General features: G+C 41.0%; 1 protein-coding gene across 1 annotated transcript in view; it reads left to right on the top strand.

Annotated features, from left to right (window-relative positions):
• The window catches only part of KCNMB4 (potassium calcium-activated channel subfamily M regulatory beta subunit 4), a 67,537-nt gene that overhangs the window by 32,552 nt on the left and 17,023 nt on the right, over positions 1 to 17,962 (top strand). Inside the window, exon 2 of the mRNA XM_003259536.3 lies at positions 1,449 to 1,576. Within this exon, the coding sequence (XP_003259584.1) occupies positions 1,449 to 1,576 (128 nt within the window). The remainder of the gene's footprint in view (positions 1 to 1,448; positions 1,577 to 17,962) is intronic.

The following is a 17,962-nucleotide window of genomic DNA, read 5'->3' as shown; positions in this document are numbered from 1 at the left end:
AGTCATAAGTGTGAAAATATAGAAAAGACAGAAAACAGTTCTTGTTCTCACCTCGCCAGCAAATTGGGAAGGCTGACATAAAACAGACAAGTATGATACTCTGTGTTTCCAGCTGTGATATCACGTGGCGTGAGTCCCATGGCAGCAAAAATGAGGGGCACTTAACTGTGGTAGAAGAAAAAGAAGGCTCCCTCAAGTAGGTAACACCAAACTTGAATCTTAAAGGAGATTTAGGAACAAAGGGCATTAAAAGGAGAGAGAACAGCCTGTGCCAAGCAAGTAGGTTGACAGCACGTGGCAGATTTGGAGAGCAAGTACATCCATATGGCTGCATCCCAGAATTAAATGAGGGTGAGGACAGGCAGGGACCAGATCACGAAGAGCTTTGTGCATCATGCTAAAACATTTCAGTTTTACCAGAAAATAGTGAGAAGGTGTTGAATAATTGTATGCTGTAAATTAAACAATGTGACTGAAATTATACTGTAAAACTCTATGTTGTGTTTGGTTGGCTTTCCCTGCTCCTTACTATCGGATACCTTGGTAAAACATCTAAGCGTAGAATGTGATAAGACCACCAGAATCTAGTTGTGGTTGTAGAGCTGACGAAAATCTCAATGTCTGCATCTATAAAATGGAAATTGTTATAGGGTTGTAAACAGTACACAAGTTAAGTCCTGTTAAGCATCTGCGTCTGCTGTATTGCAAACAATAAATAGAAACTGGCATCATCCTCGTCATCATTGTAAAAAGCTGAATTGCAGAAAATGGATTAGAATGCGGAGAGTTCATTTTAACATCTGGACCTAAGAACAGTTGTCTGATTCTGCTTAATCTGTATTGCTTAGAATAATACAGCCCCTTTAAGAGAACTACTTTGTCAGAGGCATGGCTAGGAAAAGACATCAGTTAGCAAAATACATTGATTATGTATTTAAAAGGAAATTTTCCACTGATTTTGTTGTCCAACAGAATGTAAGAAAAGAAAACTTGGGTTTCAGCAGTTAGGAGCAGTATCCTGAGAAGAGCTATGTGCTTGAATTTATTAGTTACAGGTAGAAGACAGAAATGCCAAGGTTCATAGATAGCAATTGGGGATAAAAATAAACTTTTTTATGCCTCCCTCTGTTGACAGACAGGTCACCAAAAGAAAGAGTATATTATGCTTTTAATTTGCTATTACATGGTAACTGTTTATAAAATACCCTTACACCATAATGACTGAAGTTTATTTTTTGCTGTGTTTTTGTATTTGGAATACTTTCTGTCCTTGTGCCAAATTGGAAATTTGGACTATAGTTTAGTAATTTCAATTTGGTTGTATTTAAAAATTAGGGAGGTCTAAATTAGATTTACTGTCTTTATAATGCCATCTTTCTATAAAAAAATGACTATATCTCAATATTCCATAAAATAATAGATTTACTTTCTGTATTCTATTTTGTTAGTGCTCCTATATCCCTCCCTGTAAGAGAGAAAATCAGAAGAATTTGGAAAGTGTCATGAATTGGCAACAGTACTGGAAAGATGAGATTGGTTCCCAGCCATTTACTTGCTATTTTAATCAACATCAAAGGTAAGTCAATATTGGCATGTGCATATTAAAATTGTTTGTAGACTCTGCAGCTTATCACACTGATATAGATTATGCCCACTTGACAGCATGGAGATAGCCCCAACTCTTCCCTGCATGTAATTAGGGAAACCCATATAACGAATCTGCAGGACAGAGAAAAAGACTTGTGTTGTACACCTTACCCTCTGAATATACTACAAAATGATAGTGACTTTAGGTAGTAACGCTACTTTGCATTTCCTAAGAATTACAGATTGATGCACGTAAGCTAAACAGTGTGCAGATTTGCCAGCACTTTTAGACTGCATCGAATCTTACCTTTCCTTTTCCTTTCTATTCTGATGAAGTGTCAATAACATGAGTTCACACCATTAAAACCTTACTTGACTTAGTATTCAGTTTATACCATATAAACCATGTAAAGATGGTTCCTTGGACTAGGGTACTTTGGTACCCACTCAGATTAATCAGTAATTTATTCATCAAACATTGATTGATTATTCACAATTCCTTGCTGTACATCACTTGGATGTTCCGGGGTTACTGCAGACCTTCACTTGCTCCCATAATCTCTGTCTTAGAAAATGGCATGACCATTCACTCATTTACCAAATCCAGAAAGCTTTGAGTAATGCTTAGTTCATTTTTCTCCTTTGTACTTTGTAACCTACGTCACCATCATGTATTTTTGTTCGTTTTTAGACAGAGTCTCACTCTGTCACCCAGGCTGGAGTGCAGTGGCGAGATCTTGGCTCACTGCAGCCTGCGCCTCCCAGGTCCAAGTGATCCTTGTGCCTCAGCCTCCCGAGTAGCTGGGACTACAGGCACACACTACCACAGCTGGCTAATTCATGTATTTTTAGTAGAGACAGGGTTTCACCATGTTGACCAGGCTGGTATCTTAACTCCTGACCTCAAGTGATCTGCCTGCCTCAGCCTCCCAAAGTGCTGAAATTACAGGCGTGAGCCACTGTGTCCAACATATCATGTTGATTTGTACCTCTATCTTGACTCTTCTCTGCCTCCCCACTATCACTGTCTTAGTTTACATCCAGATTTCTCAGCTCCATTAACGCTGAGTTACAAGACTACTGAGTCTTGTAACAAGTCTTCCGCCTCCACCGTGGACCCACTCCAAGCCACTCTCCATAGTACTGCCAAGGTAATCTTTCTAACATGAGTCTAATCAGGTTACTCTGCATAGTTTTCAGAGTAAAGCTCAAACATCTTGGCATGGCCTATGTCAGATACCTATTGCTGCATAACAAACCACCCTAAACGCAGTGGCTTACTACAGCAATGACACATTTTTTTTTTATGATTCTGTGGGTGTGCTGTGCTCATTTGCAGTCGGATGATGGCTGAAACAGCTGCATCGTCCAAGATGGCCTCCTCCGTCATATGCCCAGCAGTCAGTGCTGGCTGTCAGCTGGGGCGCCTCAGTATCCCCACCACCTGGCCTCTCATTCTTCAGTAGGCTAGATTGCCTTCCTTACAACATGGCAGCCTCAGACGGCATTTCAAGAGTGGTAGGCCTCGGCTCTGGAATTTGAATAATATCACTTCTGACACCTTCTATTGGTCAAAGCAAGTCATGAAGCCAGCCGTATTCATGAGGTTCTGGAGTAGGCTTTGCCTCTTGATAGGAGGAGCTGCAAAACATTTGTCACCACATTTAATCTACCACAGGATACAAGGCTTCTCAAGATCTTGTCCCAGACTGTCACTTCTCCAACCTCATTTCCTTGCTCATACTCTTTGCAATAGCCATTCTGAACTATGTGCACTTCCCAGAATATTTTATACTTTTCTATGCATGCCTTTTTATTTGCTTTTCCTGCTTCTTGGCGGCCATACTGGCAACTCCTCAGATACCATCTTCTCTGGGGTGCCTTCCTTGATCCCCAATTTTGACTTAATTCTATATCAGTTGAGATGTGATTTGTTGCAGGTAATCAGAATTTTGACTCAAAGCATCATAAAAAAATTAGGAAATGTATTATTTTATATATCAAGAAATGCAAGGCCAGGCATGGTGGTTCACGCCTGTAATCCCAACACCGTGGAAGACTGAGGCAGGAGGATCACTTGAGCCCAGGAGTTCAAGGCCAGCCTGGGCAGCATAGGGAGACCCTGTCTCTATAAAAAAATTTTAAAAATTAGCCAGGCATGATGATGTGCACCTGTAGTCCCAGCTACTCGGGAAGCTAACATGGGAGGATCACTTGAGTCCTACTAAGCCTTGGGAGGTTGAGGCTGCAATGAGCCATGATCACACCACTGCACTTTAGCCTGGGTGACAAAATGAGACCCTGCCTCAAGAAAAAAAAGAAAAAAAAAGGAAGAAAGAAAAAAATGAAAATGAAGGAGAAATGCACAGGTGGACGGATGTCAGGGTTGTTTGATGCAGTGACTTAATAGTGTCACCAAAACCCAGCTCCTTTTTAAATCTGGCCTCAAGGTGGCTCTTTTCACAGTTATAATATAGTTACTTTAGTTCCAGATGTCACAGCCAGATGCAGCAGTGTCCAAAGAGAGAAAGAGCCTGTCTTTCTTGATGCGTTTTTCTTGGGATTTGGAAACCTTTTCCCGTCTTCCCACGGGCAACCTCCCCTCATGTATCCTTGTTCACAGTGAGTTCCTTTGCCTATACCTAAACCAATCACAAGAAAGAACAATCAGAATCAACCCCTGACTTGGGGCTAGTGTTACGTCTCTTAAGTCACTTGGAGAAGGGCTATACCCCTGAGTAGATTTGGGAAGGAAGAAGAAAGGGAACAAGGTGTTGTGGAACAACCAAAAATGCCAACGAGAAGGTGTGTCTCCCGTATTCCACAGTCGTCTTCTTTTTTTTTTTTTTTTTTTTTTCAGGAAATGTTTCTGAGTCATAATATTCCATAGGCTTCTATTTACAACTCTCTCCCAGGGGCTTGCAAGGGTTGCGTCACATAACTAGGCCAGAGGAGCTTTTTATTTTATTTTATTTTTGTTTTGTTGGAGTAGGAGTCTTGCTCTGTCACTCAGGCTGGAGTGCAGTGGCATGATCTTGGCTCACTGCAACCTCTGCCTCTCAGGTTCAAGTGATTCTCCTGCCTCAGCCTCCCAAGTAGCTGGGATTACAGGTGCATGTCACCATGCCCAGCTAATTTTTGTATTATTTAGTAGAAATGGGATTTCACCATGTTAGCCAGGCTGGTCTTGAACTTCTGACCTCAGGTGATCCTCCCTTCTTGACCTCCCAAAGTACTGGGATTACAGGTGGGAGACTCTGTGCCCAGCTAGAGGAGCTTTAAAAAAAGAAAATTTACCACAGACCAATTAATTAGAATCTTTGGTGGTTGAAACCGGGCATTAGCATTTTGTAAAATCGATGCTAGGGATTCTAATCTATAACCAGAAACTAGAGTCACTGTTCTGCCCTTTCACTTATCACCCATTACTGGAATTGTTTGTATGCCCATTTTCCTCACCAGGCTGCACACTTGTTAAGGGTGTGGGCCAGTCTTCTTTGTTTATGTTTCTCTAATATCTAGCACAATGCCTGGTTTTCAGGTAATAAATATTTGATGAGCGAATGAATAAGTGAATGCAATGTGTCAAATTAAAAGGAGCGTTCTTTCCTTCCAAGGAATTAGGATTTATTGGTGAAAGCATATGCATATGCAAATATAAGTATGATTACATCAGCTAGAAATAGAAGGGGGAAGACTGAACACTGAGGTGGCAACAATAAAGAAATCAAGGCTTGACAATGTAAGATACCTTAGGTAAGTAAGTTATGTAATATGGAGTAATGAGTTTGTAAGCTGGAAAGGTAGCTTGGGGCTAGATTTCTAATGGGTCATTCGTGTCAAACTAAAGAGATTCTTTGTCATATAGGCAGTAAAAATTTGTGAAAAGTTTTTTTTTGTTTTAATCGAAGACTGACATGAGTAGACCTTTTGAGTTAGAAAGTAACTGGTGTGGATGTTGAATGTATACTGGCTGGGAAAGATGGGTTAAAGGCAGAAAGAAAGGAGAGTACTGAGTGAAAAACATTTTTGAATGGTAACTGTGTGCCTGCCATTGTGAATGACATTTTATTTAGATTACTAAATTTCTAAATACTAGCCCCATTTAACATATGAATAAACTGCATATTTAAAAAATTAAATAACTTGTCCAATACACACAGCTGTTAAGTGCAAAAACTGGAATCCAGTTTGTCTGATTCCCAAAGCTCCCATCAACTATCTGCTGGTCCTCATAAGAGACTTTGAGGACAGAAACGAGAATAGTGGTAGTGAAAGTAGCAACAAGGATTATAGCAGTAAGATTTTTTAGTTAGAATCAACAGAACTTAATGACAATGTAAGTGATAAGGAAAAAGGTGTCAGACTTGACCGAGTGTTAGTTAGAAAAGGACAGTCTAGCTCTGAGTATGCCGAATTTGAGAGATACTTAAAATATCTAGAAGATGCTTTGAAAGAGTTAGAAACACAGACTTTTAAGTTCAGGAGCAAGAGGTCAGAAGCAGTGCTGTTCAGATGTGGGAATCATGGTGCACAAGCTGTAGTTAAAGCAAGGACAAAGAGTGCATATTGTGAACGTTTAGAGTGAGGAGGGAAATGTTCACAGAATCTTAGGATCATCTACATTTAAGTTATAGGCAGAAGGAGATGAAGGAAGAGTGGCCAGAGGGTGAGAGGAAAATAAAATAAGAACGTCTTAAAAGGAGAGTATTTTAAGGAGAAGAAGTTAGTCAAGAAGAAGATAATTTAGGTACAGCCTTTGATAAGTACAGACTACTCATTCAAGAAGTTTGCCATGGACTACATCATACTAAATAGCAAAGAAAACACTCAACAGAGTGAAAAGGCAACCTACAGAATGGGAGAAGATATTTGCAAACTATATATATGCTAAAGAGTTAATCCCCTGAATATATAAGGAACTCCTACAACTTAATAGTAAAAGAAACTAATAATCTGATTTTAAAAAGGGCTAAGGGCTTAAATAGGTATTTCTCAAAAATAGACATCTAAATGGCTGACAGGTATATGAAACATTGCTGAACCTCACTAATCATCAGAGAAATGCAAATCAAAGCCACAATGTAATGTCACCTCACGCCTCTCAGAATGGCTATTAACAAAAAAACAAAAGACAGGTATTGGTGAGGATACGGAGAAATTGGAACCCTCGCATACCGTTGGTGGGAATGCAAAAGGGCGCAGCTGCTATGGAAGACAGTATGGATGTTCCTCAAAAAATTAAAAGTAGAACTGCCGTATGATCCAGCAATCCCACTCCTGGGTATTTTTCCAAAAGACTTGAAATCTTGACTCTTCAAAATCCTGAAGAGCACCCCTCCTTTTACCACAGCAATATTCACAATAGCCAAGATGTGGAAACAAACGAAATGTCCATCAGCAGATGAACGGATAAAGAATATGTGAAGGCAGGCGCAATGGTGATACCTGTGGTCTCAGCTAGGGGAGGCTGAGGTGGGAGGATTGCTTGGGGCCAGGAGTCCAGCCTGGGCAACATAGCGAGATCCCATCTCGAAAAGAAATAGAAAATAGGGTATATACATACAATGGAAGTGTTCAGCCTTTGAAAAGAAGAAAACTCTGCAACATGTGACAACATGGATGAACCTGGAGGACATTATACCAAGTGAAAGAAGCCAGACACAAAAAGGCAAATACTGTATGATTCCACTTACATGAAGTATCTAAAATAGTCAAATTCATAGATTAAAAAAGTGGAATGGTGGTAGTTATCAGGGGCTGGGAGGAGGGGTAACGGGAGTTACTAATCAATGACCATAAAGTTTCAGTCAAGTAAGATGAATAGGCTCTACAGACTTGTACAACACTGTACTATCACCAACAGTAATGTATTGTACGCTTAAAAATTGAAAAGGGTCTATCTCATGTTAAGTATTCTTACCACAATACAATAAAATTAAAGTTTCCTATGACTGGAAAAAAGCTTGGGGAGGAGGTGAGTAACTGAGGAGTGGATATAGAGAAATAAGCCTCCTGCAGATGAAAACTGTTGGAGGGAGAGAGAAAAATGAAATGTATATCGTAAAGTAAAAATGGAACGTGCCCTGAAGAAAACGAGACAGAATGAAATAAAATGCTGAAGGAGTACGCAGATTTCTTTTTCTGTGAGGTGCGACTGTTTGAGCCTGAACCCACCGCCGTGTGAATCAGGTGCTTCCTTGAAGCTTCTTCCTGCCCTGGACTGGGAACTGGTTTCAGAACGTTCCTGAGCTTGAGCTTGAGCTTGCGGTTGGAGGTGAACAAGGCACCCCTTCCACGTGCTGTCCTGACTAGATGGTGACCATGTTGATGAACGTCCTCTCACTCCCCACTTGGGAACTGCGTGTTGTGAGGGCTGCCTCCCCCTGACAGGGTTGCCTCCTCCTGTCAGGGCATGAATTTTGAATATTCTCAGTACCCAGTCAAGAAGGACTATTCCTCCAGAAGTGTGAGGTCTACCTAAAAAGAGCTAAACCAAATTATATACTAAAAGTATAAAAGTATTTTTTTGTACTCTCGCAACAATTCTGACACCAAATGTGTGGGGTATTTCCACACCAAGCAGTTCAGTTCTCTGGTGACACTAGCTGGTGTCCTACAGTTCAGTTTGTTTCTGGAGTTGGCATCAGATCCCACAAATTAAAGGGTCCAGCTCCACAAGATGACCCCCACTTCAGATGTCAAGCGCATGTCCCAGGTATCTACCTGTACTTCTGACTGACCTTCTCTAAGTCAGGGTTTCCCACATCCTCCCTCCTTGCATTCGATAATTTGCTAGAATGGCTCACAGAACACTTTACTTCCTATTCCAGTTTATTATAAAGGACACAACTCAGGAACTGCCAGATGGAAGAGATGCATTGAGCAAGGTGCCCTCTCCAGGCACACCACCTTCCCGGCACCTTGATGTATGCACCAACCCAGAAGCTCTGGAGTTGTTAGGGTTTTTATGGATATTACATAGGCACGATTGATTACATCATTGGCCCTTGGTGGTTGAGTTGATCTCTAGCCACCTCTTCCTTGCCTGGAGAGGTGGCTAGAGAGAGGTGGTGCTGAATTCTCTTTTTTTTTTTTTTGAGACAGAATCTCACTCTGTTGCCCAGGCTGGAGTGCAGTGGCTTGATCTCGGCTCACTGCAAGCTCTGCCTCCCCGGTTCACGCCATTCTCCTGCCTCAGCCTCCCAAGTAGCTGGGACCACAGGCACCCACCACCACGCCTGGCTAATTTTTTCTATTTTTAGTAGAGATGGGGTTTCACCATGTTAGCCAGGATGGTCTTGATCTCCTGACCTTGTGATCTGCCCGCCTCAGCCTCCCAAAGTGCTGGGATTACAGTCGTGAGCCACCGCGCCCGGCTCGAGGTGGTGCTGAATTCTAATCCTCTATTCACATGGTTGGTTCTTCTGACAACCGGTCCCCATCCTCCAAGAGTCACCTCACTAGTATAAACTTGGGCATGGTTGAAAGGGGCTTACTATGAAAAAACGAAGATTCTCCTCTCACCCCGACTACTCAGGAAATTACAAGGGTTTTACAAGTTCTGTGCCAGGAACCAGGGCAGAGACCAAATACAAATTTCTTATTATGTCACCTATAGCAGTTGTGTTAACTTTAGTACAGTAAATTTAAGCTCATTATACCTCCTTCAGAACGGATACACATTCCCTATCCATCATTTCACTGTCCCATTCCCAAACTGTGGGGGTGTAGATAGAAGCGGGGGTGGTCTATCACAGCCCAGCAGCACTCAAGACAGGATTTTTCAGCGACTCTGGGAAAGCAGGCGTTCGGAGTTTGGCTCTTTTACCATGACATATGTGAGAGGAAACGGGAGTGCTGTTTGGAGGTGTGAAAAATGGCAGCTCCCTGGTGCCATCTACTCTTAGTACACTTCTTACTACTGCTAAATATGAAATTAAAATAGACTTACTGTATGGACTCCCAGATGCTCTTGAGAAGATGAACTTTATATTTAAAGAAACCTTTAGATTTCACTCAAATGCAGGAAATTAGGGAGAATAGTCAAGTTTTCACTTTCAAGAAAAGGGTGTTATTTTGAAAATCTAAGACAAAGATTAGAGGAGTCTTAGCTTTCCACTGGTTAAGCCTTGTTGAAGCAAGCTATATTCCAGTGTTGAGTCTGCAGTGGCCGAAGCAGCCCGGAAGCAGCTGTGCCTGCCATGGGCAGTCAGTCTCCGTGCAGCCATCCCTCTCTACACCCAGGAAGGATTCTGCAGAGGCGTCACTGGGGTGAATTCATGCCAAGGGTTGAGTCCATTTGTGGCCTTCCCGTATAACCTTTCCACTCTTTGCCTCCCTTAACCTCGAGGCTCAGTCTCCTTCCAAAATGTGTAGATTTTGTTTTTACACTTTTTTATTCAGGTAAGTTCACAATTCTCCCTATATCATTTTTTCATTTTTTTTCTCGGTCTTTCCCTGGCTTATCCCTTCTCAGCAAAACCTAACTTGTACCCCTGTAACGAGTATGCTTTGAAACCCCCTTTTCATTGCCAGAAAACTTCTCTGTATTCTCAATCTTTTCATACAATTTTCTTTCTTCATCTTTGCCTTAACTGGCTTCTCCTTGAAGAGGGCTTGTCCCTTTGAAAATAACTATTCATTCTTCAATTCCCTTTGGATCTAAAGGCCAAAAGGAGTAATCAGTCTTTATTTTTTTATCTTTTCCTCTTGTTGGAGAGCACAGAGTTTTTCTATAAAGGTTTACTTTTTAGTACTTTGTTTTATACCTCTGGATAGTAGGTCACAGAGTACACAGAGCAGGCTTACACACACACACACGTCAAATGAACAAATCCAGCCACACTACCTGTGCAGTCTCTTGAATTCACTTCCTCCACCACTGCCTGGATTCAGGCTCTCACCTGGCTTGTTGAAGCCATCCTCAACTAGTCTCTCAGCCTTGGTCTTTCTCTTGTCTATCATCCACACCACGCTAGGTTTTGTTTTGCTTTGTTTAAGCCTCCTTTTGATCTTGTCACAGTCCTTGATTAAATTTTTCTGCCTTCTTCTTATCTATAGGATAAAGGTCATGCTCTTCCAATTCCAACTTCAACTTCTGCCATTAAATTATGTGCCAGTCAAGGAAAACCAAAGACAAAACAACAAGAAAACAACAACAAAATAGCAGACACGGTCCTTACCTTCATGGAGCCTATAGTCTGTAGTCACAACAGTAGTATAATTACAAAGTAGGGTAGTGCTATGAAGGGGAAGCTGAGGATGCTGCTATGAGATATTACAGCATGATGGGGAATGTCAAAGACCTTTCTGTGTAAATCAAAATTAGGTCAAGACCAGAGGATGTTCAAGAATTAGCTAGGTAAAAAGCTAGGGGGAGAATATTTCAGAATGAGATACTACCATGTGCCAATGTTCTGCAGCAAGAAAGAGCTTGGTTGTTTTAGGTACTGGAAGGCCAGTGTGTCAGGAGAGCTGTGAATGAGTGGGAGAGTGGAGCAAGAATTAGACAGGGCTTAGTTTTCTCTTAAAATGTAGTGAGCAGCCAATCGTTGGTTTTAAGCAGAGTGGTAATATGGTCTGCTTTACATATTTTAACTTTTATTCCAGCTACATCAGTCACCTCGAGTCACTCTGTTTCCCATGCACCTTAATGCCTTTGTTCCTGTCTCTTTCTCCTCACTTGACGACACCTTCATCTTTCTTTTTTACTTCTGGGAATTAGCACAGCACAGTAGTCCTAGAATGAACTCTAGAACCAGATGCTTTCTAGGGGCGTGGTCTTAGATATGTTACTTAAATCTGTGCCTCAGTTTCTTTTGCAGAAGTGGGATATAATATCAAGGAGATGGCATGTGCCTAACCCACAATAATTCCTACAAAAGTGTTTGCTATTATTGTTTTTATTACTATTATTAAGATTCACCTCAAATGTCACTGTGTAACCTTCTCCCATCCTTTCAGGTATAATTCATTACTTCCTCTTCTGCACTCCCACACTGCCACAGTTGCTTTTATCACACTGTTAGAGAGTTGAATATGTACTTTTCTGCTGTTATAGATTATGAATTCCTTAAGGGCAGCAGTCATGTGACATCAAGGCATCGCGATTTACATTTCTCCTTTACCACTGATTAATTGTACAACCTTAGATAAATTGTGCACCTTCTCCATCTTGGTTTCCTCACCTATAAAATGAGGGTAGCATTACCCATCTTAAGGGCTTTTGTTCTGGTTTTATAAGAAACACATTTGCACAATAGCTAATACTTAGTAAACACATATGCTTTTCTTCCCTGCCTCTGTAGATTTCTAACAACCAAGTTAGAAACAAAGGTGGGCCTGGTTATTTACTGATTGGAGGCTGAGGTGTTGAATAAATAAATAATGAGGGTTTTATGAATGAGCAAAACAACAGAACACAAAAAAAGGAAGAAAGAAGAAATTCTATTGTTAAAATAAATATGTTGTACTCCTGATGCTAACAGATATATCCTAATTTCTAAGTTCATTCAAAGTGTGTTTATCCTGTAGCATATGTTTTTAAATCCAATTTACCCTTAGCATTTTAAAGAAAGATAAACATAATGGCCTGAGCTCAAATTGAGTAGCGGTTTCTTCAGAACACAGTTTTAAAGCCATTAAAGTAAAGATGAAAAGCAACTGGTTAGAAAAAGACTGCTCACTTACTTAGGGGTTAGTTTTCTTATCTATAAAGTTTGATAGACTGATGTATTAAATGATCTCTAAAATTCCTTCAAACTCTCAATTTCTATGGTTTTATGATTCCCTGGTTCTGAAGACTTGTACAAAATTACAACAACTTAAGATGCTAGATAAAATCCTAATGGTGAAAGGGAGAGGCAATTAGTAAAGAAATAAATGGTTAACAGTCTGGAGCCATTTAATGGAGAGGGAGACAGCCCTGCTACCTCAACGGTAATTGAGTTTCATAATGATGACACTGAGTCATCAAAAAAGGTTAAATTTGGTTCAACCTACTCTCCTTAAAAGGCAAGGAAATGTGTAATGCATTTTTAGGAAGATTTTTACCAATAATATTTTAATATTTTATTAGTTTTTATTCAACTTAAAATTTAAGCTTTAATTATTTGGAAAATTCACTTTTGTGAATGCCTATTTCCTCTCCATGAAGCGAGCCCATTTCAGGGGCTGCAGAGATCTTTTTGCCACCACAGAATAGCTTATCACGCTGGTATCATGGTTGTTACTCTTTTTGTAATTTAGTGTCCTAAATTTTACACATAAAATTGCTACCATCTCAAGCTGGGAACAGTGGCATATACCTGTAGTCCCAGCTACTTGGGAGGCTGAGATGGGAAGATCATTTGAGTCCAGGAGTTTAAGGCTAGCCTGGGCAGCATAGTGAGACCCTGTCTAAAAAAAGAAAAATGAAAGTGGTAGATGAACTGAAGAGGTTGAAATAGATAATACTGTGCGATTATGTCATGCTAAGGGGTTTAAATTTGTCCTAAGGGCAGTGGAGGAGTGACAGTCACATTGATGTTTTAGAAAGACGAGTCTAGTGGCAGCATGGAGGGTAGATTGATAAAAGCCAAAGCTGGAGGATCTGTGAACAATTTGGAGACTGTTGTACCAGTGTAGACAAGGGATGGTAAGAGCTTGGACAAAGATAGAATTAGTGGAGGAAGAAAAGGAGGAATGGACACAGGACTTGAAGGAAGTGGAATCTGCAGATTTAGAGAAGTACATGATGCTTGATAGGGGTTGAGGTTAAGAACTGGATGGAGGCCGGGCGCGGTGGCTCATGCTTGTAATCCCAGCACTTTGGGAGGTCAAGGCGGGCGGATCACGAGGTCAGGAGATCGAGACCATGGTGAAACCCCGTCTCTACTAAAAATACAAAAAATTAGCCGGGCGTGGTGGCGGGCACCTGTAGTCCCAGCTACTCGGAGAGGCTGAGGCAGGAGAATGGCGTGAACCCAGGAGGCGGAGCTTGCAGTGAGCCGAGATCTCACCACTGCACTCCAGCCTGGGCGACAGAGCCAGACTCCGTCTCAAAAAAAAAAAAAAAAAAAAAAAGAACTGGATGGAATTGGATCCAGTTCTGGCTTTCTGTCCTGGGTAACTGTTTTGGAGGCACCATTAACTGGAATGTTCCGGGAAAGCCTTTGCTTTCCTGATGTAAGTACTACTGCCTCCTGCTTTCTGATGCCACGACAGCAAAAGCCATCATGCAGCTTTAAGGTGATAAACAGGAGAGTGGACATCTACACATTAGTAGAGTGGAGCAAAAAGAGCCAGCCTCCTCGCATGCTTGTGGAACAGCTGCCCCTGCCCTGGCCATGCTACCTCTGGATTTCTTGTTATGTGAGACAGACAACACTTACATGCTTAGAAATGGGCATCTGAGTATGTTTATAACCAATAGAGTGAAAAATGATTGGTCAGTTGTAGTTTATTTTCCTGATGTCTTTGCATTCTAAAAACAGATTGAGCTCTAAAAACAGATGCAGCTCAAAAAAAGATTTATTTTAATGTATTTATATGTTGAATTTAATTGCACCATTGGCTTCTAAGTTTTTCTTTTGGCTTTTTTATAGAGCAAATTACGAAAGAAAAAACTTCGTTTTTACTACCAGACCTCTTAGTATACAAATGGCGAAAATGTGCATATAAAGATGGGACCTAGGATTTGGAACAAATTCCAGAGGAAAATTTTGTTGACATTGGAATGAATTACTAAATACTATGTTTGATATTTGGTAAAAATTACTTATTTTTGTTTTCTACTCTGAGAAGTATTTCTTACAGTCTTATCATTAGAGAATAGACTGGTTCTATGGCTATTTTTTACAGGAACATATTGGCTTTTTCTTCAGACATTAAATCCAGTGATATATCCTGAATCTTAAAAAACAAAACAGTAAATCTGGAATCTTACCAAAACCAAGTCTTTCCCATATACATTTGTGTCTGTCTCCATATTAAGAGAGATTACATCAGAATTGAAGGCTTTCTTTGGTCCCAAAATCTGTACTTTTTAAAAAAAGCAGTGATTGCTGTGGCTTCTCCAGTATGCTGTGGAATATATATGGAAGTTATTCCAGTGTTTTTTCTCAGTCTGACATCCAAATGGCTGTACATTACTTAAAATCTACATTTGAGAGTCTGTTTTCTAATGGTTAATCAAAGTGTTTTCATGCTTGCAAATTCATCTTCTAACAGCTTTTATCATCATGGCATTAAAGTTAAGAATTTGATGTTATTAAATCACTTTTCATTTAAGATATTTTATGCAGGCTTCAAACAAAGCCCTGAGGGAATTTCGGAGGAAAAATACAAGAACCCTAGGACAAGTAGGTCATAGAGTGCAGCATCATCAGATGGTGGAATGCAGGGCAGGGCTGTGCGTCAGGAGACTCCACTCCATTTCTATCCATAGCTCTCTTCGTGACTTAGTGATTGACCTTGGGCTACTTACCAAAGAGCTCTTGCCTCAGTTTCTTTTTTTTTTTTTTTTTTTTTGAGACGGAGTCTCGCTCTGTCGCCCAGGCTGGAGTGCAGTGGGGCGATCTCGGCTCACTGCAAGCTCCGCCTCGGGTTCACGCCATTCCCCTGCCTCAGCCTCTCCGAGTAGCTGGGACTACAGGCGCCCGCCACCACGCCCGGCTAATTTTTTTTTTTTGTATTTTTAGTAGAGACGGGGTTTCACCGTGGTCTCGATCTCCTGACCTCGTGATCCGCCCGCCTCGGCCTCCCAAAGTGCTGGGATTACAAGCGTGAGCCACCGCGCCCGGCCGCCTCAGTTTCATCTTAGATAAAATGGGGCTGGAAGTCACCGGAAGCACATGCCGAATGTATTATGGAGTTCCTAGACTCACAGACTGTCAAATCTGGAGACACTTTTCAGTCATTTGCTCCAACCCAAAATGAATCCCCACCATATAATTTTTTGAAGTGTTTTCTGCTCTCTACTTGAACAACTCTTGTGACAGTGGACATCACCTCCTCCTGAAGAAGCCCACTCCATTTTTAAACGTTTTTAGTTGTCAAGAAATTAATCCTGGGAAATGCCTAAAATAGGCAAATTCATAGAGACAGAAAGTACATTAAGGTTGTCAGGGACTGGGGGAAGAGGAAAGTGGGGAGCTATTGCTCAATGGCTGGAGAGTTTCTGTCTGGTGAGATTTAAAAGTTTTGGGCTGGGTGCGGTGGCTCACACCTGTAATCCCAGCACTTTGGGAGGCTGAGGCGGGCAGATCATGAGGTCAAGAGTTCGAGAGCAGCCCGACCAACATGGTGAAACCCTGTCTCTACCAAAAATACAAAAATTAGCCGGGCGTGGTGGCGCATGCCTGTAATCCCAGCTACTGAGGGGGCTGAGGCAGGAGAATTGCTTGAACCCAGGAGGCAGAGATCGCAGTAAGCCAAGATCGTACCACTGCACTCCAGCCTGGGCGACAGAGCGAGACTCTGTCTCAAAGATTTTTAGAAATAAATTATGTGAATCTAATTAGTGCCACTAAATTGTGAGTCTAATTAATGCCACTAAATCGTACACTTTACCACAATTTTTAAAGATCCACCATGGTTAGTTCTATAATCTCAGTGTGGAGGTTGTTGGACACACATTGTCCAAGTTTTACAGAAGAGGCAACAGACACTTTAAGATCACATGGCCAGGATCTGCACCTGAGTACTTGACCTGCAGACTGTGGGTGTCACCAAGTTCATATTGCCATCACTGTTGGGAACAGATTTGTTCTCGTCATTTGGGATGCTTTTCTTACTGTGCCCCGAGCTGGCCAGTGCAGAGGAAGGCAGAACATTTCTACCACCCTTGATGAATCCAGAGACTAAAACTCAGTTAACGACATGGCATGAGCTTTTTTGGCAGCTACAGCACGCTATTAATTCATACAGAGCTTATACTTAATTAAACTTGCTCCCCCAACATTTGATTTATACATGCTGCTCTTTATTAAAGCAGGTTCCCCCCTGCTGAGATTTGTGTAGCATTTAAATACGCAAGAATTTAAAATTTATTCCTATGTGAATACATCTTGTTGCTTTTGACCGACTGTTCCAGTCTCATAATTATTTTGACTCTTGATTATGGTACCCATCATATTTGTTATATCTTCCATCATAATTCTATCTTAATTGTAAGTCAAAATGGCTTTGATTTTTCTCATCCAAGTTATCAATAAAAATGCTGAAAAGGATTAGGACATAGACCTATTTCACTGCTGATCTTCGTCTGGCCTTTCATAATAGCCAGTACCTGTTTACCATGCTGCCTCTGTACCAGAAACTGTTTAAATGTTTTTTACATATTAACTCATTGAATGTGCACAACACCCCTGCAAGGCATTATTAACACAATCCTCATTTTATACATGAGGGAACTGGAACACAGAGAGGTTAAGCAATATGACCAAATCACATAGCTGGCAAGTGACAGAGCCAGGATTCAAACCTCTTATTGAGCTTCCAGAGTCTGTTTTCTTAACCATTTTGCTCTAGTGCTGCTAACATCAGCCAGGATTCTAGTCCATATTGGGTTAGGATAACATAAGGGACTATATTAAATCTAATCAATAAGATTGCTATTATAACATTTTTTAAAGTGTATTGTTGGCGGCAAAATAATCTGAAATGCCAGACCAAAGCATTTGTGCTGTATCTTCTACCAAGAAATTCTTTCCCCATTTTTTCACCAAACTCTAATCTCCTGGTCTTTCATGTCTGCTGAAAAAATACTTCCTTTTTATTTTCCCAGGCAAACTTCAATTCTCCTTCTTTAATATTACCTCTGCACTTTGTACAAATGTCCATTGCATTTTGAAATGGATTTCAACAGTAAGCCAACAACAAACGTTTATGAGCACCTAGAGCACATGCCAAGCATTATTCTGGGTAATGGGAATATAAACATGGGAAAATGGTGTTCCCGCCCTCGGATTTACAGCTGACTAGTGAGAGCCAACACACAAATATGGCCCTGGTCCTTGCTACATCATAGTTGTTCTGCAAATATCACGTGGCTGAATGGAAGAGAGCTGAGTACCAAGAAAGTCTTTTAAAATGCCCAAATAAACATCTCTAAACTTTTTTGTGCTTTAGATTAAGATTATTTTTGACCATCATGGCTGTTTCCTTAGTGAAACCATTGGATCCTCAGCCTTTCCTAGTGTGTTTCGGTGAGCTTAGGCTAAATTAGGCTGTGGTAACAACCTGAAAATCTCAGAAGCTTATAACAACCAATGTTTATTTCCTGTCCAGGTCTGTCTTGGGTTGTGTACAGCTCTGCTCCGTGTCATTTTCACTGTGGGACCCCAGATGAAGGAGGGGCGCCTATCTGGGACATTAATGCTAGTATCAAGGT

Source organism: Nomascus leucogenys, chromosome 10 (assembly GCF_006542625.1).
Source record: "Nomascus leucogenys isolate Asia chromosome 10, Asia_NLE_v1, whole genome shotgun sequence".
NCBI classification, from domain to species: domain Eukaryota; kingdom Metazoa; phylum Chordata; class Mammalia; order Primates; family Hylobatidae; genus Nomascus; species Nomascus leucogenys.
This window is presented reverse-complemented; position numbering and strand designations above follow the sequence as displayed.